Source organism: Pinus tabuliformis, chromosome 7, assembly GCF_031772625.1.
Source record: "Pinus tabuliformis cultivar Carrire ecotype Pingquan chromosome 7, CPIR1, whole genome shotgun sequence".
NCBI classification, from domain to species: domain Eukaryota; kingdom Viridiplantae; phylum Streptophyta; class Pinopsida; order Pinales; family Pinaceae; genus Pinus; species Pinus tabuliformis.
The window spans coordinates 1,132,131,464-1,132,159,216 of NC_142293.1; the positions used below are offsets into that span (position 1 = coordinate 1,132,131,464).

The 27,753-nt window shown below is 41.3% G+C and overlaps 1 protein-coding gene across 2 annotated transcripts in view; it reads right to left on the reverse strand.

The window, feature by feature from the left end:
* Positions 1-27,753, reverse strand: part of HCF107 (high chlorophyll fluorescent 107) — a 434,314-nt gene that overhangs the window by 260,104 nt on the left and 146,457 nt on the right. For both annotated transcript variants that reach the window (XR_016266887.1, XM_089459467.1), the window contains exons 3-4: positions 19,191-19,496; positions 18,977-19,036 (exon numbers count right to left, since the gene is read on the reverse strand). Coding sequence is in view for 1 of the 2 variants with exons in the window: in XM_089459467.1 (XP_089315593.1) it covers positions 18,977-19,036; positions 19,191-19,496 (366 nt within the window). In the remaining variant the exon portion in view is untranslated. The remainder of the gene's footprint in view (positions 1-18,976; positions 19,037-19,190; positions 19,497-27,753) is intronic.

Below are 27,753 nucleotides of genomic sequence, written 5' to 3' on the forward strand. Positions count from 1 at the left end.
GAGGTATACAGACAGAGAGCTTCGATGGCTTTTCAATTTTGGTCCCAAGAGATCAGACCATGGTGTGTGCTCGTTATGTTCCAGAGTTATCAGTAACGATGGGCACCTACACACTGACTGACCGCTTTTTCGTGGTCAATATACCGGACACCAACATGATATTGGGTGTTCAATGGCTTATCACTCTGGGGAAGGTCACGACAGATTGGAAGACCCTAGAGATGGAGTGGGATGATGAGAAGATAGGGAAGCATGAGAAGATACGGGGACAGCACACATATCCGCCTCAGACTGTTTCAGCTCATCGGATGGAGGCAGTCTTCCGGAAGGGAGACGTAGAGTGGGCAGTGGAGCTGCATGCATCAGAGGCAGGGACTACAGGGCAGACAATGCACCCGGAGATACAGTCCATCCTTGACTGGTATGCCATAGTATTTGGGGAGATTCCACTAGGACGGCCACCAGACCGGGGGTTTGAGCACACCATTGAGCTTGAGCAGGGGATACAGGCAGTGATTACGACCCCCTATAGGTATCCCAAGGCCTATCGGGATGAGATTGAGCGGACCATTCAAGAGTTGCTGGCTCTTGGGCACATTCAGCCGAGCACGAGTCCTTTTGCTTCTTACGTGGTGTTGGTGAAGAAGAAGGACGACACATTGAGGATGTGCATTGACTACAGGGCCCTGAACAAGAAGACCCTGAAGAACAGGTACCCCATACCTAGGATCGATGAATTGATGGATGAGTTGAGAGGAGCCCGGTTCTTCTCAAAGATTGATTTGAGATCTGGGTACCATCAGATTCGCGTGAGGGAACAGGACATTCCCAAGGCCGACTTCAGGTGTCACTATGGACACTTTGAGTTTTTGGTGATGCCCTTCGGGCTAACCAACGCCCTAGCTACATTCCAGTCTTGCATGAATCACATCTTCCGCAGTCACTTGAGGAAGTTTGTGTTGGTGTTCTTTGATGATATACTCATTTATAGCAGGACTTGGGAGGAGCATCTCCAGCACATTGACACAGTGTTGCGCATCTTGGAGGAGCAGCAGTTCTATGCCAAGCTTTCCAAGTGTGAGTTTGGGTTGACGGAGATGTTGACCTTGGGACACATCATAGGGGTGGACGGAGTGAGAGTCCACGAGGAGAAGATTAGGGCCATCAGAGATTAGCCAGAGCCGAGGAACGTGACAAAACTTCGGGGATTCATTGGTATTTGTACTTACTACCGGAAGTTCGTCAAGAGTTTCTCACAGCTTGCTGCACCCCTGACAGATTTGACGAAGAAGGGGGCATTCAGTTGGTCGGATATAGCGCAGCGAACCTTTGACAGGCTCAAGGAGGTGATGAGCCGCTGCCCAGTGCTTGTATTGCCAGATTTCTCGCAGCCATTTGTTTTGGAGTGTGATGCGTCGGGAGAGGGGATCGGCGCAGTATTGATGCAGGGAGGTCACCCTATAGCCTTTGAGAGCCGGAAGCTCCTTTTGCACGAGAGGTTGTATTCTATATACGACAAGGAGTTGTTGGCCATCATGCATGCATTGGCCAAGTTCCGGCAGTATTTAGTGGGTAACAGAGTCAAGGTGAGGACTAATCACAACAGCCTCAGGTTCTTTTTGGAGCAGAAGAAGCTACAGGAGAGGCAGTAGAAGTGGATCAGTAAGATCCAAGCATATGACTTTGACATTGAGTATGTCAAGGGTAAGAACAACGTGGTAGCAGATGCCCTTTCACATAGACCAACCACGTTGTCTCTTATGAGCTTGGACACAGACTGGAGGACTCGACTCTTAGTAGAGTACTCCAAGGATAGATTTGCATGTGAGGTTCTAGATGGGTAGGTGGCGGATGACAGGTACAGGGTGGTCAATGAGGTCATTTACTATAGGGACTGGATCTTCTTGACTGAGGGATCTCAGCTCACGAAGAAGATAATCCAGGCATCACATGATTCTCCTTTGGCCAACCATCAAGGGTTTACCAAAACCTACAGGGCCATTAGAGAGAGGTTCTCATGGGAGGGCCTCAAGGAGGACGTACTCCAGCATATCTGGGAGTGCGAAGTTTGCCAAAGGAACAAGGGGGAGATGAGCCATCCCGCAGGATTATTGCAGTCTCTTCCCATTCTGGAGGGGAAATGGGAGTGTATTTCGATCAGTGTTGAAAATATCGGTATCGGCAAAATATCGGCGAGGGTCCAGAAAATATCTTATCGGCAATATCGGCTAAAATATCGGCAAAATATCGGCAAATATCGGCAAGCATAAAAAATAATTTTTTCAGATTTTTAAATATAGCCGATATTTTGCCAATATTTTCAAAATATCGCGATATTTTGCCGATATTTTCCGATATTTGCCGATATTTTGAAAATATCGCGATATTTTCAAAACAGAAAATATCGCGATATTTTCTCGGCGATATATCGTTTTGCCGAAAATATCGCAATATCGTCGATATATCGCCGATATTATCAACAGTGATTTCGATGGACTTCATCACAGGGTTGCCCATGGTACAGGGCAAGTATTGCATCTTTGTCGTCGTTGATCGACTGACGAAGTACTCACACTTTTTCGCCATATCCGCACACTACACAGCAGCACAGGTGGCCGAGCTATTCTTCAGAGAGATCTTCAGGTTACATGGTCTTCCCAAGACCATCATCAGTGACAGGGACAGCCGTTTCATGGGTGGATTTTGGCAGGACCTTTTCCGGTTGATGGGGACGGAGCTGACACCGAGTACCAGTTATCACCCATAGACGAACGGGCAGACAGAAATAGTTAACAAGTTGCCGGAGGGTTGCGTAACTATGTCAGTGGGTAGCAGCAAGCATGGCTGAAGTGGCTGCATCTGGGGGAGTACTGCTCCAACACTACACATCACATGTCCATTGGTATGTCACCCTTCTATGCTTTGTATGGATATCATCCCTTATCTTTTGCTGACGTGATGTTTGGTGCTAGCAAGGCTCCGAGAGCCAAGATTTGGATCCAAGAGAGTCAGGATATTCTCTGAGCTCTCAACAATAATATGGCTACAGCACAGAACTAGTAGAAGATGTATGCCAACAGGGGTCGGGTGGAGAGACAGTTTGAGGTAGGGGACTTGATCTACCTACGGTTACAGCCATACCGACAGTCGTCGCTGAAGCAGAAGGTGACTGAAAAGCTCAAGCCCCGCTTTTATGGGCCATACAGGGTGATATGCAGGATTGGACAAGTTGCGTATGAGTTGGAGCTGCCCCAAGGCAGCAAGATTCATAACGTCTTTCATGTACAATGCCTGAAGAAAGCATTGGGACAGCATGTGACAGTGGCAGATGAGCTACCGCCCATGGATGATGAGGGGCATTTGGTGTTGCAGCCAGAGGCTATTATTGATACCAGGGAGAGGCAGCTACGAAGCAGGACGGTCTGGGAATTCTTAGTCAGGTGGAAGAATTTACCGGATGAGGATGCCACTTGGGAGAGAGAAAATTTTGCAGCATCCATCACTTCAGTTGCTCGAGGACAAGCAACATTTTGCCGGGGGAGACTGTAATATTCCTAATTAGCCATGGCTAATTGGAATATTCGATTTTACTCAATTTTCCCTTCTATAGTTATTTATAAATAAAAAGGCGAGGAAAAGGAGGACATAACTCACCTTTAGAGCAAAGTCACTTCCTAGTAGCACAATGTTGTGACTTAAAGGGGAGCCAAGGGGGCCAAAGGACCACGCAGAGATGGGGCCCACGCAAACACTTGGAGGGACTACGCAGATGGAAAGGAACACGTGGCACGGAAGGGACTGCGTTGGAGGAGGTGGGCCTTGGGATTGAGAGAGGCCAACGCTATACAAGAGAGCGGAGCCTCCTCATTTTGTCGTTCGATTATGTGCATTTGAGCTAGTCACTTCGACTTAGAGCACGCTGGCTATTTAGCTATTCTGCAACACTATTTAGTGCATCGAGTGTCTCTGTTCGGAGATCTCACCCTTAGCCCTGGGGGGCTTCGAGTGCCTACTCGGGCAAGGTAGTTTTAGCAGTCTTTTGCAGTAGGATTGATCTTTGGCGTTGTGGAGGAGCTGAGCGTTTGTGGACTGCACAGTCTTGAGAGAGAGGGACGCGATTCTTTTGGTGGGAGTTCCGGATTGGAGGTTTTGTGGAGGATTAGAGCTGGGAAATTGAGCAAGGGATCAGCCCTTGCATATTGGAGGATTTTGGCAGAGTTTCGGGCTGAGTTTTGGTGGATTCTATTCAGTGGCAATGCAGAACCTTGAGGGACAGCGTAGATTCCCAAGGGGGTGATTTTCGAGGGGTTCGGCCATTTCAGAAAAGCTTTCTGGGTTTTTCTGGGTTTCTTGAGCAGAGCCTAATTCCAGAGTTTCAGCATTTTTTGAGGAGGGGAACAGCCCCAAATCCTCATTTTATTTCCAGTAGTAGCAGCAGCACGGCAGTTCTCCAGCAGCTTGGACGCAGTTCAGAGAGAGGCCATTCCTCTGCTATTCTGAATGTATTTCTTCACTTGCCTTGTGCAAGTCGAGGTGTCATCTTTCTGATCACCTCCTATACTCATTCCATTACTCAATATAATAAAATGGCTTAGCATTTCTCTCTGCATTTCTTGAGTATCTGCTTATAATTCGTGTTCACATTATTATATGTTGTACCACTATTATTTTATCACTTTGAGTTTCCTGGTCACTATATCATTTGGACGTGTTTGGTTGGAGTTTACTTGTTTGTTGAGGGATATCCCCGAAACGAGATATTACAAGCAGAGAAACCAGCGCTAAGCAAAGAAGGAGGTCGAATAGTTGCAGGAGGTAGCAGTTCGAATCCCCAGAGGGATTGCAAAGTCCAAGCCAGGAGGGCTGAATTTTCAAGGGAAGTCTCTCTCTGAGTGAGACGACAAAGAGGAAGGGCTTCCAGACCGAAATTTTGTCATGCTAGAGGGAGCAGCGCAGAGCCTCAGCGTGAGGAAAGAGGTGGTGGGATGCAGTTTTTCAACAAGCATATTGTTGGGCTAAAAGACGTCAGAAAAGAGAGAAGAAGCACAGTGAGGGAATTTTTCCTCAGTAGACTTCTCACCAATAAGTATGTTTTCTTATTGCCTGAGCTGCAACAGTAAGAGACAAAGAGGAGCAGTTCGACATTTTCGTGGCAGAGATGGCAACCAGTGGGCTAACAGATTAGGACAGGCTGGATGGGGCATCCAACTATGTGATCTGGAAGGCAAGGATGTCGTGCCTTCTAGACGAGCATTTTCTTAAGGCCTATGTCAACAACGTGGTGGCTGAGCCTGCAGATATAGATCCGCTGAAGAAGTACAAGGGAGAAATGGCGAAAGCTAAGAGGATGATCCCAGATGGAGTAAAGGATCACGTGGTATGTTTTATCGCTAGCAGAGGGACTGCTAAGGAAATGTGGGATGCCTTGGCAATGCTGTATCAAGGATCTTCCGAGCAGCAAAAGATGCACTTAGAGCAAAAATTGAGATCTGCACAGATGCAGAAGGGGGAGTGCATTGATCCGTTCCTCACAAAGCTTTAGGAAACTTGGGACGAGTTAGCAGCTGTGGGGTCTACACCTCAAGGTTCCGAGATGGTGAGACTAGCCCTAAACTCAATCTCAGAAGAATGGCAAGTCTTTGTCCAAAGTATCCTGGGCAAGGCAGCTTTGCTAGACTGGGATAGTATTTGGGCAGCTCTCAAGCAGGAACAGTTGAGGAGAGATCTAGTCAAGTGTAAGATTGACGAAAGCAGCAATAGTGGGCCAAAGCCCAAGGAGGAGGAAGAGAATTTAGCCCTTGCATCCAGGGGGCAACAGGAGCAGTGGAGGTGGAAGAAGGACATCTCGAAGATCAAATGCTTCAGGTGTGGTGAAATGGGTCACTATGCAACACAATGTCCTCTCACGCAGGACAAAAATGAGAAGCATGATCAGAAGGCTGCACCCACAAAGATCGAGGAGGAGTTTGCCATGACAGCCGAGATACCTCCATGAGGAAGATGAGCTGATTTAGAGTTGTAGTTCGAAAGAGCTACAGATGGGCAGGATCCTTGAGGAGCCCACCTCTCGAATCAATTCTTTGCTACGGGAGCCCAGATCAGAAGTAGCAAGATGGACCAATGTCAGTTGGTGCAGAGGAGTGTTGGAGCGACAGATGCAGTGGCTAGAATACCAGCTCTGTGCAACATAGTGCAGAGTTGCAAAAGTGCAGGGAGGTACAATGCAGTTGCAGCAACAACACAGTGGCTTCAAAGGGATAGTGTTAGACTAGCAGCGCTCAGATCTTTAGCATCGAGATGCATCTATGTTGAACATTTGTTCAGATTTTGGGATGTTTTTCAGTTGCAGCACAGAGGAATTATTAGCAGTGGTAGTGCTAGCAGCAACACAGATGCAACATTTGAGAGGGAGATGTAGCACGGATGCAGTGTTGACAATGGCAGGGTCAGCAACAGTACAGTTGCAGCAACAACGCAGTAGTTGGTGGACTGCATGTCAGACATCAGCAACGCAGAGGACAATGTTATGAAGTCAGGGTAATACTTCAGTGGGAGGCATTACTAGAGCACATTCCTCGCTAAAAGGGAGTGTTGATTTATGGTAGCATTGAATGTGTTCTAAGTCTCAAATTTTGCAGGGAGGCTTGGGCACATGTATTTCAAAGAACCCAGAAAGTGTTTTGGGAAATTCCACCCAGAGACAGTTTTATTAAAATATTTAAATAATTTTTAATGGGTCCCTAAGTCTAAACTTAGGAAATTAAAATAATTAATGGGCATTAATCTAACTGTGGGTGTAACTTCTAGAAGAAGATGAGGATCAAGCAGAAATGATCTTAGCCATTGATTAGCTTCTAATCTAGGTCGTTGAATGTCAACGAGAAGATTATTTAAGGAGCCTTGAGGGTCATTTGGAAAATACACAGAGAGTTGATCAGTCAGATCAAATTGTTGAGCCAGAGGGTAGCGCAGTCATTTCGTGGTGATCACACAGAGGGGCAAAGATAGTTTTGGTTGGAGAATCTTCTCCAGAGCCAAGAATACACAGCAGAGAAGCAAAGAAAGACGCAGAGGAGGCAACGCAATACCTAGTGAGGGTGATGCAGAGCCAGGAAGGGCTCACACAAAGAAGCGCAGTGCCTTCCAAACAGAAGTCCGAGATTTTGTTGGGGGTTTAACGTTCTGAGTCGGGAGGGCTGAAGTCAAAGCTCCCGAGAGCAAATCGATCTAGCAAAGAGGTGACGCAGTGCCTCAAAGGCAGTGACGCAGGTCCACGCAGTGACTGCGTAAGGGCAGCGCAGAGGTAGCCAGGGACTCGTTGGGTCAATGGCCGGATCAGTCGGGACTTGCAGTGTATAGTGAGGTAATCTCACTAATTTCTTCTGCCAAGTGATATTCTCTATACTGGATTGACAACAAGGCATCCAGAGTTCGTATTCAGAAATAACTTCTGCTTGATAATAAAAAACCCTCAAATCTGTTGCACCGGTTTTCCCACATTGGGTTTTTCTGGGGACATTTGTCCAAAAACCACTGTCACTTGTGTTGTATTTCTTTTTTGTTCAGTTTCTTGTTTCCACAAATAATTTAATTAAGTGAAGGCTGCAATGTATGTATTTCAATATTTGTCATATGACACTGCAAGTAATTTGTTTAAAGGAATTTAACAAATAGGAGAAATATCATTAGTTGCTGCAGTAGGGATTATGGTTTAGGAATTTTCACAGGGCCCTCATTTTGCTCATCATCTATTATTTTCAGAATTTATCTTTTGACATAGCACACTTGAGCAGTTAGCCAAATATGCATGTGTTGTTTAGCACACTGGGTGTTTCCAAGCAGAATATGGAGTTCTACTTAGCCCCAAATCATACCAGCAGCAGTGCAACCGAGTTACAGCAGTGGGGAAAGCTTCAGCAGTGCATGCACAGCGCAGTCTTGGGTAGAGACACTCCGAGAGGTTGAGGAGTGAGTGGAGTTTGTGAAGGAAACTTCGAGGGAAGGCCTGGGGAACCTTCTAACAGGGATTGCAAGCATTTTTTGAGCATTTAGCAGCAGAATCTTCAAGTGGGTCGATTTGTCCAATAGGAGAGCCACTCAAGCCCAACAGGGTCGAACTTTCGGGCTCAAGCTTTGTGTAATGTCCCTTCCTAAATAATTTTGGTGATTTTGTATTATGGGGCCAATTTTGGAGTTAGTGGACCCCATTTGATGCTATTAGGAGATTAGACTAGGAGAAGATGTTTTGTTTTAAAGTTAAGTTACGCATAGGATCCACCCTCACTCGGGAATTACACACTCCCTAGTTCAATGTGCATAGAGGAGAGATAACTTTTGCATGGTGTTGGTTAAGTGATGCCCATGATGGAGGACGAAATGGAGGGAACATTCCCCCACGAAAACTATATAGGGAGGGAAGCTCTCCTCTTTTGATTCATTCATGAGTGTATATCGATTTCTCTTAGTTGGTCAAGCTACTTAGCCGAGTCACAAGCTATTTAGCACGAGTTCTTCAGGCAAAGAGCTCATCCTTTCTTCGGGGGACTTCAAGTGCCACCCTAGGTAGGTTTCCTTCATTTCTTCAGGAGGAGATTCACATTGTGATTTCCAGCAGTAGCATTTCCTTCCAGGTGGTGCGGATTTCTGGAGGACGTAGAGAGAGAGGAGGTTGAGTTGTTTGTGGAGCTGAGCAGTGGAGTTTTGTTGTGATATTTTCTAGAGGAGAGGCTGAGGAGGATTGTCAACCCTTGGGGGAGTTTGGGAGTTGATTTAGCTCCAGGTTTGGCAGTGTGACTTTCGCACTTCCTGGGCCAGCACAGAGGCAGTGTTTGGGAAGCTCATTTGGTGGGTAGAGTTTCAGACCTTGATATTGAGCTTTGCCGTGGAGGTTGGAGGAGCCATTCGGGGTGAAGTTTGCTTCCTTTCCGGAGCTGGGAGGAAGACTTGTGGCCATTTCTTGCAGGTCGTTTTGCTGAAGTTTCTTGGAGGGCGTAGGCCATAGAGGAGGTCGAATTTGGGTGGTTGGTTCTAGGGCAAACCCTTTCTGGGTTTTAGCCAAGGAGTTTGTAACTGAAGTTTCATCATTTTCCGAGCACTGGAGGCAGGGTTTCTTAAAGCTCCTTTCCAGCTAGCAGTTGTCATAACTAGGAGAAAACGCAGAGCTTTAGAGGAGCAGTTGCTTTCTAGCATTTGGGATTACTATCAACACCTGGTTCTCTCTAGCTTGCCCTTGAAGCAAGCCCAGGTGCTCTTTCCATACTCTTGTACATTGCTCCATTAATAAATAAAATGGCTCAGTTGGTTCCTAATTCTATTGTATATTGAATATTTGTTGATAGTTTAAATTTTCTGCACAAAAATTGAATTGGCATTTGTATATCACTGTTTGTTTAAGTTTGGAACATTACAGTGGCATTAGAGCTTAGATTTTGGCGCAACTGTGGGGAAACTTTTTTACGAGTGAAGAAGACCGATAGAATATCACTTACAGAAGGCAGAGGTACTGGAGCAGGGAAAGGGAGTTCAAGATTACTCCAGACATAGAGGATCGTGGGAAAATTGCAGTAGCATAAGGTATGGGTAAGCCCAAGAGCAGGGAAGAGATGGCTTTCGATAGCCTCTTGAAAGCCTTGAGTGATTTGGCAAAGGGTCAGAAGGAGATGTTGGACGAGATCAAAATGCAAAACCGGGAGCGAAGCACTCACCGGGAGTTCATAGTTGGAGAGACTTTTGGGGCCTCTCAACAATTTGATCATCCTACTTCAGCGGCCATCCTCAAGTGAGCCAACTCGAGCTACTTTACCCTCTTTTATACCTTTGGCGCAGGAAGAGACTGGTGGAGGTGAGGATTCATCATTGATGGGGGAGCATTTACGGGAATGGCAATCCATGGGGGCAGACTTTAGAGAGGCTCTGACCTTCAGAGACTTTTGCAAGCTCAAGCAGAACGAGAAGGGGAAAGGCTATGGTACTCAGAACTATGAGTTGCATCATTCTATTGGGAAAATGTATTTCCCTACATATGATGTAGTAGATCTGACCTGCAAATATATGAAAATAGAAATATGCCCAAAAATAACAAGAGAGAAATAGATAAACTTCATATCTTTATTAATATCAAACCCTTGAGGTAGGGTAACACCATACAATCACTCCTTAAGGATAACACTCCACAAGCCATATGCTTGCCAATACAATAATCCTTGACATCTCTCCATGGGGAGTCTCTAGCCTCTAAATAGGCTTCATACATACAATACCATGGGTCTCTCAATAACATATATCTAATATAATGCGCTTATCACATTATTCCTAACCACTTGTGGTCCCTTACATGATGCGGGTTAACCACTTTATTTATTAACTATGGCCCATATATTTATTATCCTTACATCTCATTATTTCCTTGGGTAACTCCCTTTGTACCCCATAATATCACCCTAGGTATACTACATATGATGGCACTTCCAAGTGCACAACACGTGCTTGGGTGGAGAAGCTGGACACATACTTCCAGTTGAATCGAATGACAAAAGTAGAAGCCATCAAGATAGCCACATTGCACCTAGAAGGGGAAGCACACGATTGGTGGTTTCATGGTTTGTCCACTCTAGAACATGCCAGCGTGACCTCCTATGAGGAGTTCACACGAAGAGTAGTGGAGCGCTTTGATCGGGAGGATCCAAAGGCTCACTTCAGGGAGTTGACCCAGCTCCGATAGACAGGGCATCCAAAGCATTATATCTCGGAGTTTTTGAGGGTCTCAATCATGGTGCCTGATTTGTCAGATACGAGGAGAGTATACACATTTGTGGAGGGATTGACAGAGCCATTGCGAGGACTGGTGAAGTCTCGCAAACCATCAACTCTTCTGGAGGCAGTATCTTGCACTCGGGATTTGCAGGGGGCCATTCCCAAGGCTCGAGCTCCATTTCCTACACGCACTCCCTACCCTTAGAAGGGAAGTGACACTCGAGCACCCACAGCACAAAGAGCAACCCAAGGGCATGGTCAATTGGATGATGAGACAAGGAGGGACCTCAGGAGGAAGAAGCTATGCTTTACATGTCGTGAGCCTTGGGCACCTGGTCATCGGTGCACAGTAGGCAAGGCCCATTACATCGAAGTCTTCTTAGACAATGATTAGGAGGATGAGGAGGAGTTGGAGTTTGGTGGTGGAGACAGCGAGGAGACAGCAGGGAAGGGACCACCACCACCTCAGGGAGGAGCATCCTTCGCACCAATAAGGGGAGTCCTAGCTTCCTTGTGCGGGATTCCCAATTTCTTGACTTTGAGGATCAGAGCTACAGTGCAGGGGCAGCGTGTCTCAGTCTTGGTAGATAGTGGGGCCACCCACAATTTTATTGATGCTCAAATGGTCCAAAGGAGGGGCATCACCACTACAGAGTTTGAGGGATTTTCAGTCCTAATACCAGGGGGCAATACTATGCAGTGTGTTGACCACTACGTGTCAACTACCCATAACAGTACACCACCTTTTTCACAAAAGGGATAGCGTTTGAGCGATGTGTCCGTGCCTGTCATCGTCGACTTGATCATATTATGTTGTAAACCCAGTCTGCATGTGTGAATTGTAAATAATCTTAGCAGAGCTAAGTCATGTATGTAAAATTGCCTAGGTGGACCTAATTTTCTAGTGATAAGCTACGTTCCGGAAGGTTTTTTGTCTCACCGATCCATGATCGGCAGAGTTTTCCTTCAACCTAACCCCAAAGCCAGAATGAATTTTGTCATTAGAATCTTAGGGGAATCCTAGCACGTTGATCTGCTAGATTATTTTTGGTCGCAGAACTGGGTGCTCTATGAGGGTCTATGTCAAATGGGTTTTCCCCCTTGAGATGTAAAATTGTAAAAGTCACGATGTAAAGTGTCTTGAGGGTTAGAAAATGTTTTAATCCCCTCATCAGTCCTAAGTCCTAGGTGATTTTTCCAAAGGCTAAGTTCGAGGATCCAAAAATAAAAATTAAAATAAATTAATTAATTAATTAATTAAAAAAATCAAAAAATAGATAAAAATAATAATAAAATTTAAAAATTAAAATAAATAAATAAAAATTTAAAATAATAATAAGTCAAATTTTTTAGTAAATAAATGCAGAATTTCAATTTTTTAATATATTAAAATGCATTTAAAAATTCGACGGGTGAGATTAAAAGATATCTTGATCCTCATCGACGGTTGAGATCATTTTGACATGGATCACTTGAACTAGCCGTTGGGAATTTTTTCTTTAAATAGGGTGCTAAGGGTCATTTGAGATCAGATTGGATCTGAGAGACTGGTGCTAAAAAAAGCTCTCTTGTAGTCATTTTTTGTGCAATAAAGAAAGACTTTGGGGTTGAAAATCTTGCTGGTGTTACTCTTCTGAAAGTGCTGTAAGATGTTTTATTTTTCTGCATAATTTTATTTTCAGCCATTGATAATAGCTTGATGAAGATTGATTTAAGCACAGGTATCTTGTCTGATCTTTGGGGTTTGAATGATAGTTTAGATTCTAAAATATAATGGCAAGTATCTCCATTTGATCTGGGTTTCACTATAGTTTTCTCCCTCTATGTTAATGGTTGATTTTAGGCTGTGCAGGAAATCTTAGTTTTGAGTTTACCTGGCAATAGGGGAAGTTGTCGGCTGAACTAGCCAACTCCCGGATTGTGTTTTCTGAAAGAGCCCAGCCAGTTTTTAATCTCAGGCTTATCATTTGAAATTTTTTTTATGAATGCATGCAGGGTTTTTCTGAAGCATCTCACATTAAGCTTAAAATTCTGAAAATATTACTATGGATTATTGACAAATCTAGCTGCTTAAGAGTCGAAAATTTGTGAATGCTGTAATTTAGCTGGTTCTTAGGGTTTTTAGGGTTTCATTTACTTTTATGTTTTCAGGTTCCCACTGTTTGTTTTCATTGTTTTCAGATTGCGGGTACAGGTTTTCAATCTTTCTAAAGAGGGTCAGCTATCTGCTTGCTGGGGTTTCATTATTCGCAGGAAGTTTGTTCGAATTTTTTTTTGTGTGTTGCCCTGGGCCTGCAACAGGCTCCCCATCAATTTCCAACGCAGCCTGTACACTGCCATAGCTGCAAAAAACAAGTTTCTGTCGTCCATCTCCTCTCTGCAATCTTTATTTCATCAATTCTTCATCATTCTCCAAGCTGCCTAAACCCTCATCGCTTTCCCCCTTGCTGTCTGCTAAACCTGCAAACAAATATTGAACCCGTGGCCTCTGCGTCAATTTTTTATGGTTCCACGCTGTTGCACGCAGTGATTCTACTTCTACTGCAGACTTCATCACATTCGCCCTTCCACGCACACCTGCAAAACTCATCAAATCTGTGTATTTATGTTGCAAGATCCATGCGTGAACACCATCCTGCCTGCCTTCACTCCTTACACTTCTCCAAAACCTGCAAAAGTCTCTACGTCCTCTCATCCTTCAGCAAACTTGCAAATCGCTGCCTATTTCTCCACACGTCCAGCCTCCTTTCTCTGCGTCGGCTCCCTTCAACTCGCTCTTAACTCCTTCCACACTGTGTATTCACCTTCTCTTTGCCTGCGTCGAGCACCCCGCCACAAACCTGCAAAACAATTAACCAGCATGACAGCCTTCCCATCTGCCATCGATTTCTCCACGCGTTTCCTTCTCTCACCGAGTTGTTGCCTCTCTGCTGCGTTTTCTCTAAGATCTTCGCTGCCATTAAACGTCCAAGCATACCTGCAAACAAGCGTTTCGATTTTTTTTGGTATGTTCTGATTTCATAGAGTTAGCGTAGATAGATTAGATTTTCCCAGCTCTTTCGTTTATTTATTCTTCATAGTTTCATTCACGTGTTTCATTTTATTTTTGTTCATGCATTAGATTTTTATTTTTATTTTTATTCATTTAGGATTTAATTTTAATAATAATCGATTTTCATTTTTTAAATTCGTTGTTAGTTGAAGTTTAGTTTTGTTTTAGTTTTTTTTTTTAACAAGTCAAAAATAAAAAATAAAAAATAAAAACAAAAATTTCGATTTTAAATTTCTTTTTTATGTTTATTTGATTTAGGTTAGCTTAGATGTTAACTTTATGTTTAGCTATACTTAGATTAGATTTTATTTTAGTTTTGTTTCATTTTTAATTTTAAAATATATAGAAATATATAAAAATTTAAAATTTAAAAAAGCCATAAAAAGTTTTCTATTATTTAGAATTTAGATTTTCCTTTTTTATGTATATATGATAAAGTGTTAGTTTTAGATTTATATTTAGATTTTATTTATTTAGATTTCAATCTTGTTTTATTTTAAACTTGAAATTTTATAAAAATAAAAAATCATAAAAAAATTTAAATTTTAGATTTTAATGGGTTCATATTTTGTTTAGATTTATTTGATTTTAGGATTAAATTTTAATAATTTTGAGTTTCATTTATGTTTACTTTAGTTTAATTTTGTTTTATTTATATAAAAATGTATAAAAATTTAAAAAATTTGAAAAGCTTAGCTAAAAATTGAAAAATCATTTTGTTGCCTTTTTGTGGTATTTTTCTATAGCTAAATGCACTTAAATGTTTATTTGAAGTTAGCTATGTGAAAGTGGTAACTGGTTAGCATTTAAATTTTATGATCATTTTAAGCATTTAATTTTCCTTTAGAAATTTAATTGCTGCATAATTATTAAAGCGTTGTGCCTCTGTTGAACATCTTGCATCGCTTGGGTTACTTGATGATAAATGATTATTTATATGGTTTATACTTCTGCAACATTTAATAAATAATCATTTAATCATTAACCCCATAAGGCACTGGTCTATTAACTTAATAAAATCAATTAAGTGCTTGTTTCTCCTCGTGTCTCCCAAACCAACTGGTCCACAGTTGGTCATCCATTGTCCCATAGGGTCTACCCCCCTTAGCCGCGGGAGACAGGCTTAAACAGAGAGATCGGGGATTAAGGTGATAGCCCCCGGTCTGAGCGTTGTCATGACAATCTGTGCGACAATACAGTGTACTCGATATGTTCTCGCTCTGACAATGACTATGGGGAACTACAACTTTTTCGTGGTGGATGTACCAGACACCAATGTGGTATTGGGAGTCCAATGGTTGTATTCCCTTGGTCGGGTTACCACCGATTGGAAACAATTGGTGATGGAGTTTACTAGGCTAGATGGCAAGCCGATGGTTCTTAGGGGCATGCATTCATACCCCCCTCAGACAGTTTCGACTCATCGAATGGAGGCTGATTTCAGGCATGGAGACATAACATGGGCAATAGAGCTGAGGATTTTAGAGGTTGGAGGGAAGGCCACACCACCACATCCGGACATACAGACAGTACTAGATAAATATCTGGTAGTTTTTGGAGGCATACCACCAGGGCAACCACCTGACAAAGGATTTGAGCACACTATAAAGTTGGAGCTCGGTGTGCAGGCGGTCATCACCACACGCTATAGGCATCCCAAAACCTATAAGGATGAGATCGAGAGAGCCATCCAAGAGTTGTTGGCATTGGGTCACATCAAACTGAATTCTAGTCCATTTGCTTTCTCGGTTGTGCTGGTGAAGAAGAAGGACGGGACTCTTCGCGTGCGTATTGACTACAGGGCCCTCAACAAGAAGACATTGAAGAACAGGTATCTAATTCCGCGCATTGACGAGTTGATGGACGAGCTTAGAGGGGCCAAGTACTTCTCTAAGATAGATCTGCAGTCAGGGTATCATCAGATTCGGGTGAGAGAGCAGGACATTCCGAAGACAGCCTTTAGGTGTCATTATGGGCATTTCGAGTTCCTGGTCATGCCTTTTGGGTTGACCAATGCACCGGCTACTTTTCAGTCATGTATGAACCATGTGTTCCTAGGCCAGCTGAGGAGGTTTGTACTGGTATTCTTTGATGACATGCTGATCTACAACAGGACATGGGAAGAGCACCTGCAGCACTTGGAGACAGTCTTGCGTATATTGGAGGAGCAGTAGTTCTACGTGAAGATGTCTAAGTGCGAGTTTGGATTGATAGAGATGCTTTATTTGGGACACATCATCGGTGCACATGGGGTCAAGGTGCATGAGGAGAAGATTCGGGCCATTCAAGATTGGCCAGAGCCCCGAGATGTGACAACAATGAGAGGGTTTTTTAGCATCTGTACTTATTATCGGAAGTTCGTGAAGGGCTTCTCGCAGTTGGCAGCACCCCTTACAGATCTGACTAAGAAAGGAGCCTTTGCGTGGACTGAGGGAGTTCAGATAGTGTTTGATCGCCTCAAGGAGGTGATGGGTTGTTGTCCGATTTTAGCACTCCCAAATTTTTCTCAGCCTTTCACATTGGAGTGCGATGCATCAGGTGTAGGGATTGGGGCAGTCTTGTCCCAAGATGGGCACCCCATTGCTTTTGAGAGTAGGAAGCTTCTACCTCATGAGATGTCATATTCCATTTACGACAAGGAGATGTTGGCCATAATGCATGCATTGGCCAAATTTAGACAGTATTTGGTGGGGAATCGATTTCGGGTGAAGACGGACCACAACAATCTTCGCCATTTCATGGGGCAGTAGGGCCTCAATGACAGACAGCAAAGATGGGTCAGCAAAGTGCAGGCCTATGATTTTGATATTGACTATGTGCGGGGAAAGAAAAATGTAGCGGCGGATGCACTATCCAAGAGACCCGTCGGGCTTTCACTCATGAGCATCTATCATGACTAGAAGGCCCAGTTACTGGTAGAGTACTCCAAGGATTGTCGAGCATGCGACATCTTGGAGGGTAGTTATGCAGATGAACGCTACAAGGTGCTGGATGAGGTCATTTATTATAAAGGGCGCATATTTTTGGTTTCAAAATCACAGTTGAGGGAGCGCGTCCTTCGAGCAGCTCATCAGAGACCAGTCAAAGGCTTAACGTCCAATAGGCTGCGCAAAGCAGTGCATACGCTGACACAGAGGGACAAAGCGCTGAGTTTCTGAAGACAAGTTGTGTTGGCAGTTTGCCTGTGGGGAGAGGAAAATTCCTCACTATATTTTTGCCAATATTTATATTTGTAGGATTGCTAGATTTCGGCATCCAATTGTACTCAGAATTTCTCACTGTTGCTTAATAATAAAACCCTCAATTGTTGCACCGGTTTACCCAAGTTTGGTTTTTCCGTGGACTTTTGTCCAATAATAATTGTATTAATTTTATGTGTGTGTGGCGGTATTTCTCAACTTCCAATGTTTTATTTTTCCGTAGAATTTTATTTGTGAAGGTTGCAGTGTATTTATTTCGATATTTGTCGTAGCAGATAAATTGTTAATTAATTAACAACTAGGAGAAATAATATCAGTTGCTGCAATAGGGTTCCAGTTTGGAATTTTCACATGGGCTAGTGTAGAGACTTGGGGAGAGCAGTTTGCAGCACTTAGGTAGCTCCATTATCACCTAGGACTTGACTAGCTTGTTGTAGCAAGTCAAGGTTCATATTCTTCATTTATATGTACCTTGTTTTCTCGGTTAATAAAATGGCTCAGCGCTTGGTACAATCTCTGGTGCAATTTGTCATTATGCTGGTGTGTTAGTTTTATGGTTACATGTTTATGCTTTATTTGTTGTTATCACTTAATATTTTCTGTTAGGAATATTACATCTTCCCTCAAATTATGAATCTAAGATTTTCCCAATACTTTGTTGTTATTTGTGGGAGTAAAACATGGATCCAAAGGCCAGCTAATATTATTTTAGTGGAGAATGTTGAGGAAGTTGAGGGATTTGTTATTTACTATTTTCCCCTGGATGGAGAATTAGTTAGCACATTGGAGGGGGAGCTTACTTGTTTGGAGGAAGACCTCCAGCTTATGGAGACCTTTTGCACACATGTTCATGTATGATCCACCTTGAAGAAGCCATGTGTGCTACCCTGGGTCATATTTTGGGAATCCAAGCCCTAGATGAGGATGACATCCTACCTTTCGGAGGAGACATCCATCATTATTTTATTATTGATTGACTCGTCACATGTCGTTGTATTTTTCCTTGGAGAGATTATTGGATCTATGAGAACAAATTATTATTTTATTGTAGGAGGAGATGGAGCTAGACTCTATTTAAATAGTATCTCTCCCCACCATTTGTTATGGTTGGATTTGTGGGAGAAATCCTCTCTTGAGCCTCGTTGAATGTTGTTTGAAGGTAATGGAAAGTTAAGCGTTTTGGTAGATGTGTGGTCTCTATTTCACATTTAAAGATTCTGCTGCAATAAGGACCTTAAGCAGGGCTGCCAACTGTTAACGAAGAAGGCTTAAACAAGGTTATTAAGTTTATTCTTCATGCTATTCTCATTTTTAGATTTGAAGAATAATGAATTGTCATTCATGGAAACATTTCATAGTATGTTTAAGTGTGGAATGAAATTACATTTTAGCTGCCTAGCATATGCATTACTAGAGTACCTTTGCAAGGGTCTTCAAACCTTGATGAAATTACATTTCATTTGCCTAGAATGTGCATGAGTAGAGCACCTTTGTAAGTGCCTTCAAACCTTGATTTCCAGTGATCTAGTCAAGCATCCATGGGTGAAATTTTGCATGCAAAAGCAGCACATGTAACCTTCCCCATTCTCTTGATTTCAGCCATCTTGATCACCTTTTTTCCATTTCCCCAATTTGAACAGAACTAGTCTCGATGATCTCAAGTGCTAGTTGGATTAGTAACAGTATTCATATACTGACAATGCTGAATCCACCACTAATGTATCCACAAACCATCGATCGTGAATCTATCAATGTGAACTTTTTAGAAGTTCATTATGAATGACAACAAATGCTACTCCCAATGTATTATTGAAGAACATACAAGGAAAAATGGAAACCAACAAGATTCTAATTGCAATTCAATTCAAGCACTAGTACAAAGACCATTGGACAAACCATGTCACTTACTAAATTTAGAAATAAAAACCATAGCAAATGCATTTTCAGGAGGATTATTTTAAAACTTACATACCTCAAAAAGGCGCCGAGCAAAAATATTTCTTTCTTGTTCTGCCTCTAGTTGTGCCCATGCCTGTATTATCATAAATTGCGGATACATCATGAAAATATTGCTGATACAGAAACATTGTCCACTTTTTAGCTTAAAGTATACTACCTGAAAATTAAAGAACATGGAAGTTGCCACAAAGAAAAAGATAAACTCTCCCTTAAATCACAAAATTTACCAGCCAGCTGGCACAGCTTTTGGGATTGCATTTAATAGCCTGTGAGAAAAGAGACCGGGCCTGTTCATATCTTTTTGCTTTGACTTCTAGCAAAGCAAGTGTTTGGAATATGTACTCATTTGGACCACAATATTTGAGTCCCTTGCTAAGAAGGTCCCGTCCCTTCTTAACATTACCTTCATTGATTTCCAAGAAAGCCCAACCATGCCATGCTGCAACATGTTTCTTATCTGCTACAATTGCAGCATCAAACAATTTTCTTGCCTTGGTAATGTTTCCCATCTTTTGTTCTAAAATAGCCCACCCCTGAACATGGAAAATCATATTTTAGAAAAGAAACTAAGATAGAGATTCCATTTCTCTTGAAAACCTGAAACATAGATAGAAAACAAGATATTGACATCAAAAAAGGTAACGGAAAATTATTAAAGCAGTTTAGAAACTAAACCCTTTCAAACACATATCCTAATTCCATTTGATTTACTCTAGGATTCCCTGTTTATTGGACTGCAAATAACTAACACCTCTTAATAAAGAGAATTATAAATGAGAAACAATTAGAAAAACTACAGCAATAACCTGGGAAATATTAAAGTCCAAATTATCTCCAAAAACTGTAAACAGGAGGATCCAAGGATTAATTTGCAAACAATATCATCCTAGAGGGAAGCAATGTTGTGAACATCAGCATCGTGATAAAATCGGCAAGGGTCCAGAAAACCAAAAAATCGCAAAAATAAGGAAAATATTGGTAAAATTTGGCAAATGTCGTCAAAATCAAGATACCATCAAAATATCGGTAAAAATCAAAAACATCTGCTAGGCCAAAAAATCATGATTTTGAGATAAAATCGGGATGTTATCGAGATGTTCGCAACACTGGAAGGAAGTAACGGTTCATTTATAACAGGACTGATCAGTTACTTGGAAAACTTGCCAAATTGACTCAGCTTGTAGGCCTGCCCTGAATCTCGCCCATATTTGGCATGACAAGGTCAAACTCAGCCGAAGTCACAAGGTTTTGTGAAACCTGTGAGACATACTTGGTCATATCCAGGAAAACTCTTGAATCAGAAACAGTCAAGGTGGTTAAATTTGTTCAAAATTGGTCCAAAATCAAACTCCTAGTGATTTTTATTTCTACATTTTTCAGGTTCTCCAATATGCAATTTATACTTTGAGTTTGTAGTACTAAGGTTTGTTGTCTCAAAATCTAGTAGGCCTTGTGAGGTGGAGTGCTAAGGTGATATTTACAGCCACCTCATTGTAGTATCTTAGTCTAGTTCTTTCCTTGTGAGATACCTCACAAGGCAAGAACTAGACTAAGATGGTACAACGAGGTGGTTGTCACTATTAGCATTGCACTCCACCTCTTGCTCTTTAATCGAATTTCACTACATGGGAGGCTTCCCACTATATATCACCTAAAGGTATTCTAAATCAATAGGATCAAGGTGATGTAAGAGAGGATTGATCAAGGTACTTCTCACTTGGATTAGGTTATTGTTACCCACCAAAAGTGGGTGACCCCATAGGAGAACTTTTTCTCCTACCATCTCTTCCAACAGGCAGCCAGCAACCCCTAACAGCCACTAGTAACCGGTGATGATGTGCCCTTCATATGTCTGCCACCTGCATTAATCACATGTTTCCTTGCCCATTTGGCAAGAGCACACATTGGAAGGTGGGTTTCTGATCAAAAGGTACTTTATTCATTTTGCAATCAGGTGCTTATGCATGTTTTTATTTTAAGCATTTGGCACGGATTATAGAGTAACCTGGAAGGAAGAGGGGTTTTGACCATCATCTTGTTCCCTCACCTTAAATGGGGGGTTAATTTTTCATCCTAATCTAGTGGGACCTCCCATAATGACCCAATGGGTATAGGAAGGGCACTACTTGGGAAACCTCGATTGAGATAGCTTAATCCCTATTACCCATCAAAAGTGGGTGAACCCTAGAAGAGGCTTTTCGCCTATGCATCTCTTCCAGCCAATAGCCAGCAGCGCCTGAAAGCCACTTCGTAGCCGATGTGATGTGCCATTCATATCTCCGCCACCTACATCAATCATATGTTTCCTCACTCATTTGTGAAGAGCACATGTTTGAAGGTAGCTTCTAATCAAAAGGTACTTTATTCATTTTGCAATCGAGTGCTTATGCTTGTTTGTATTTGGACATTTTGACATGGATTATGGGATAACTTGGAAGAAAGAAGGGTCTTGGTCCTACTCTTGTTCCCTCACCTTAAATGGGGGATTAATTTTTAATCCTATCCCTATGGGACCTCCCCTAATGGCCCATGGCTTTAAGAAGAGGCACTACGTGGGAATCCATGATTGAGATAGTGTAGCCCCATATATCCCTATTCCATTCGTACCACTTTCTATCTTACATTATGAGCCCTATTCCACCTCCCTTCTTCAGGTCAACTAACCATTGGTGTAATCTACCAAAGCTAATTTGTACCAATTATCTTCAACAATTTTCAAAAAATATTTTCTGACAACTTTCTACAAACAATTGTAATGCAAACTTTTCGGCAAACACTTAGAAGAACACTTCAAGGAACAACAATTTCATCAAACGCTTTATAAATAAAAATAGAAAGCAGAGGCAATTGAACTTTTATTAGATTTATCTTTAAGATTACAAGCAGATCTTCAAGTGGAACCTAGAACTTACTCCAATTGAGTTCTAATCTAATTTCAAACTGGAGAATGAAGCTTCTCAGCCTTCTTAATAACCCAACTTGGCAATACAATTTCACTACATCTAATGTGCAGAAAAATACCTGAACAAACTCACCTACCTATCCCTGATAAATCCACCCAAGTATGCCAATAAGTTCAACTTGTTAATGAATGTGAAAATTTCACCACTGAAATTCTTATTGCAGCAACTGGCATTAATTCTTCTAACTGATAAATTAATTATTTAGTCTATCGTTACAGCAAAAACGAATTAATCACACTGCAATCTTCACAAATAAAAATACCGCGGAAGATAAAATGGAAACAGAGAAAATACTGGCACAACGACACAAAAATATAACATTGTAGGAATCGGGTTACCAATTTTTCACAATGCGTTGAGGGCCATTAATCTTCGAACAATTACAGAGCATCACTGTTATCCATGGGTGTGACAATTTCACCACTGAAATCCTATTGCAACAACTAGAATTATTTCTTCTAACTGTAAATTAATTTACCAGTTTATTGCTACGGCAACAACGAAATAATCACACTACAATCTTCACAAATAAAAAAATATTGTAAAAAATAAACTAGAACCTGAGAAAGTACTAGCACATAAACATAAAAATTTGACACAGTTATTTTTGGACAAAAGTCTCCAGAAAAACCCAACTAGGGAAAATCGATGCAGCCGCTGAGGGTTTTTATTATTAAGTAGCAATGAGAAAATTCTGAATAAAACTGAATGCCCAAACTGGAGATCCACTATAGGGAAACTAGCCACAAAAATTAGTGAGACAAATTTTCTCTCACCTGGCACTGATCTAGGTTTGATACTGGCTCCAAATGGGCTCCTTGAAACCCCTTTGTCAAATTTGCGCAGACACTTGTATGCTCTACCTGGAACTGCAACCAGTGTTCCACGAGGACGTGTCCCCCAGGGTCGAGTGCGTGCACCCCTCGCACCCCACGCACCCAGGACGGGGGGACGTCTGGGGAAACGTTTCCCCACGTCCCCCTTTTGGGGAGATGTGGGGAGACGCAGGGGGGACGTTTCCCCAGTGTGGGGGACGCGACTCCCCAAAAGGGGGACACCTGGGTGTCTCCCCTCAAAATGGGCTATGCGTTCCCCCTTAAATTTTATTGTAATCAATGATTTGTGACAGGGAAAACCTAGTATTTGACCATATTTCCCTACTAATGCTATACAATTCATGGTAATGTTAAATTCTTAAAGTAAAAGTGACATTCTCCTTTATCTTTCATTTTCATCCTTTTACTTAAATTTTTAACATTACCATGAAATGACTCAGGATGTTTGAGAGTGGTTCCGACCTCATTGGATTTCATATGGAGAAAGTAGAATTTTAGACCTCACTCAAAATCCAGCAAACTTCACAGTTTTTCAAGAATTCAGGATTCGATGGATTGCAATGTTTCCATTGCATTTTGTCATGTACAAGGGTATGGAATTAGTACTTAATCAAGATTAGCAAGCCCTCGATGTACTTTAGAGTGACTTTTAGACTCATCACTCCACTGTTTTTGAGTTTTAGTTATATCAATTTACTATTCAAGCCTTCAAATTTCAGTATCTATTATAGTCTATTTTGCTTAGTGCTAATTAGATTCTAAAATGATGAATGATGAATTTTAATTTTAAATCAATTTAGAATCTAGAATGATGATGATGAAATTTAATTTTTAAATCAATGTAGATTCTAGAATGGTGAATAATGAATGATGAATATGGATCAGAATATTTCATTATTGAATCTCGTGGTCTATGGATGAATCATGTATGCATTAATAAGGATGATGAGTAAGGATCAATGTATTTCATTATTTAATTCAATTATGTATGTATCATTGTATTCATGCTTTCATTATTGAATATGAATTTGAAATATATATATATATATATATATATATATATATATATATAAAAAAAGAAAAAACTTATATACCTCGACGTCCCCCCGTACCCCCTAAATTTCCCTAAAATTTGAGGGTACTCCCACACGTCCCCCTTGTGGGTCTCCCCGCACCTGCGTCTCCCCGTCCCGAAGTCTTGGTGGAACATTGAGTGCAACTGATCAAGTCGTCTGTTCAATCCAACCTCTGAGTAGGACTCATTGGCCTCTTCCAGAAATTCTCCCAGCCTCCGGCGACTGAATAGACCCTCTGCCTGGCTAAATTGAACTCTGCATTTGAAGCTTCTGAGTTAGCACTACGCAACCTCACTGAGGAAACTTGACCCTCTTATAGCTAACTCTCCAAATCTGGAAGACTTCCTCCGGACTCACTGTCTCTACCCCTCTCTGTCTTTGCTTCCCTTCTCTACCTCGAATTCTTCCAACAACTGTTGTTACTCTCTGGAAAATTGAACTACCAGAGGAAAATCGATCTCAAGTGTGTGTTCTCCATCTACCCATCGACCTCCTCTTATAATCTGCGGTTGGGACTCCAACAACCAAAATTAAACATTAATCAATGGTTGAGATGATATCTAGATCGATCCGTGTGAGTTTCTAGATCATTCACACATTTCAAAATTAATACTGATTAATTAACCCCTTTTCCTAAGTTTAGACTTAAAAAATATTTAAAAATAGGCTAATAATCTAATTGAGACACTTCTAGGTGGAATTTCCATAAACGATTTATGGGTTATGGAAAAATCCACAAAATTTCGAGACTAGAACACCTCTGATGCTACAAAAACTAACAATGGGCACCTTCAACACTGACAAAGCTTCTACACTTTGCCCTATATTATTCATGAGATGATGCACCCAGACCAACATACCCCTAATTGGCTTAACAATACTACAGGGTCAAGCAGTTGATCCAGGGCACATATGAGGTTTGTCTCATGCCTTGAGATATGGTGTAATGTTTCGAGATAGAAAAAATAGTGATATGCAAAGCAAATAACAAATACAACACCTGAAATTTCAAACATTCAGCAAACACCCATGTAAACTCCAGAAATAAGAACCAGCGGAGCCATTTTATTAAGGAAATGGAGCAAGTACAATAATATGGAGAAATGCACCTGCGCTTGCCTCAAGGGAAAGCTTGACAGGACCCAAGTGATAAAACAATAAAATCGAAGCTGGAAATGACTGCTTCTCTAATGCTTTGTGTTGTCCCTAGAAACTGTACTGCTAGCTGGAAAGGAACTGCAAGAAATCCAGTCTCTAGTGCTTAGAAAATGCTGAAACTTTATATCTGGGATCCTTGTCAAAAACCCAAAAAAATCCAGAAAGGGTTTGGGTTGAATCCAACCTCCCAAATTCGGCCTCCAATATGCCCTACATAATCCCCAGTAATTTTGCACTGTCTGCTGCAAAGATACGGCCGAAAACCCCACCTCCAGTGCTCACAAAATTATGAAACTTTATATTTGGGATCCTTGTCGAAAACCCATAAATGGTTTGGCCGGATTTTGAACTTTTGAAATTGACCTTCAATATGCCCCCATGACTTCCACGCTGCTCCAAAAAACAGCCTGTAATAAACCCCAACGAAATCCTCCTCCAATCTCATGAAAATGCAGTGATCACTTCTCCAAATATTTCCCTTAACCTCCACAGTAAATTTCAGCCTCAAACACTGATACTCTACCCTCCACGTGAACACCCATTGCTACCTCTGCGCTGGCCCAAGAAATGCGAAAATCACCCTGCGAAGTAGCACACTCCTCCAGCTCCAAAACTTCTCCCAAATGCCAACAATCCTCCTATGCCTCCTCTCCAAAAAATCCTTCACCCAAACTGCTCTACAAGAAGCCACAAGCAAACTCAACCTCCTTTTCACTATGTCTTCCAGTAATATGCACCACCTGGAGATGGATGCAATCGCTGAGAATCATACTGAGATCGTCCTCTTGAAGAAATGAAAGAAAACCTTCCTAGGGTGGCACTCGAAGTCCCCCGAAGAAAGGGTGAGCTCTTCGCTTGAAGAACTCATGTTGAACAGCAAGTGACTTGGCTAAGCAGCTCGAGCGACCAAAGAGAAATCAAATATTACCAAAAAGATGAATGAAATGAGGAGAGTTCCCTTCCTTAAATAGATTTTGTGGAGCACTTTTCCCTCCAATTTTACCTCCATCGTGGGCCCTCACTTAACCACCTCCATGCAAACCGAACTAGGGAGTGCGTATTTCCCTAGTGTGGGTGGTCCCCATGTGTAATTTAACCACCACAAATAACTTCTCCTAAGTCTAATCTTCTAATAAAAATCGAATGGGCCATGTTGTCACACAAAATGTCTAGGCACCGCGGCAACCCTCAAAGTAAGGGTTGTCACTCTAATCCTTACTCACTCCATTTAGACTCTCTCCTAGACAAGTAAAAGGGGGTAGTCCCTAAGGTGAATGAATGAGGATAGTTGTGGAACACAGACTCTAGGAGACTTAAAGATGAACAACTTGACAAAGGTAAACGAATCATGGTTAACCAAAATGGATAGATCTAATAAAATAAGACACAACCACAAAATAAAAATGCTTTTGGACTAGTGCCTTATATTCAAATAACCATAAACTAGATAAAAACAAGTTATCCAGAGCAATTTATAAATGTGATGAAAGTAACGATCATGAACGATTAAATGCAAATGCTCAATACTTTATCATGCAAGATATTCTAGCAATTAAATACCATGAAAAAATATGAAATTTAACTGCTAAGCAATATATGATTCTAGAATTAAAATGAGATTCTTCAATAACCTAGATCTAGAATTTATCCTTTTCCTATAGTCAATCTTTAGATATGATTCTAAAACATTAATCGCCCTTGACAATAGAAAAAATGATACCACAAAATTCTCCCTTTAAAATTTTACACTTAACACAAAAAGACACCAAAGAACTTTAGATTAGAATTTAATTATCCCGTAAGTAAATTTTTAATGTGCTAAGCTTATGAAACAAATTTAATGTGGCAAATGTTTTAATTAAATTTTTTAATGTAATCAAAGATAAAAATCAAAAGACCTCAATTAAATTTAAATTTTTAATGGGTCGTAGGCCACATAAAAAATTATTTTTTTAAATGTGAAAGCTTAAATCTTCTTTTGATTTACTTCATTCGCAATTTCAAAGACCAAATTTTATTTTATTTTTAGTTTTTTAAATGTTTTTTAAATCAAAATAAATAAATAATAAAATAATAAAATCAAGGAGAACTTTAATTTTAATTTTTGAGTTTTATTAAATTTGAAAGTCGAAATTAATAAAATTTAAAAAAGCAAACTCTAAAAAATGAATCGTTAAACCTAACCCTAATGCATACAACAAATAAAACAAAATAAAAATACAAAATCGAATGTTTGTGTGTGTGTGCAGGCTTGGACTAGTGGCAGCGGCAGCGGAGGCGGCGTTTGGAGCTCACGAAAGAGTAGCAAGCATGTTTGCAGGTTCGATGAATGGCGTAGCAGGAGCTGGATGAGGGTCGATGGTAGAGAGGGATCCCCGTTTGACAAAGGTGAGGGGTTTTGGATGGCTGTGGTTCCCTCTCTACCATCGACCCTCATCCAGCTCCTGCTACGCCATTCATCGAACCTGCAAACCTGCTTGCTGCTCTTTCATGAGCTCCAAACACTGTCTTCGTTGTCGCTGTCACCGATCTAAGCCTGCACACACAAAAACATTCAATTTTGTATTTTTATTTTGTTTTATTTGTTGTATGCATTAGGGTTAGGTTTAGCGATTCATTTTTTAGAGTTTGCTTTTTTAAATTTTTATTAATTTCGACTTTCAAATTTAATAAACTCAAATATTTAAATTTAAATTCTCTTTGATTTTATTATTTTTGTTTTACATTTTTTTAATTAAAAAAAAAAGCATTTAAAAA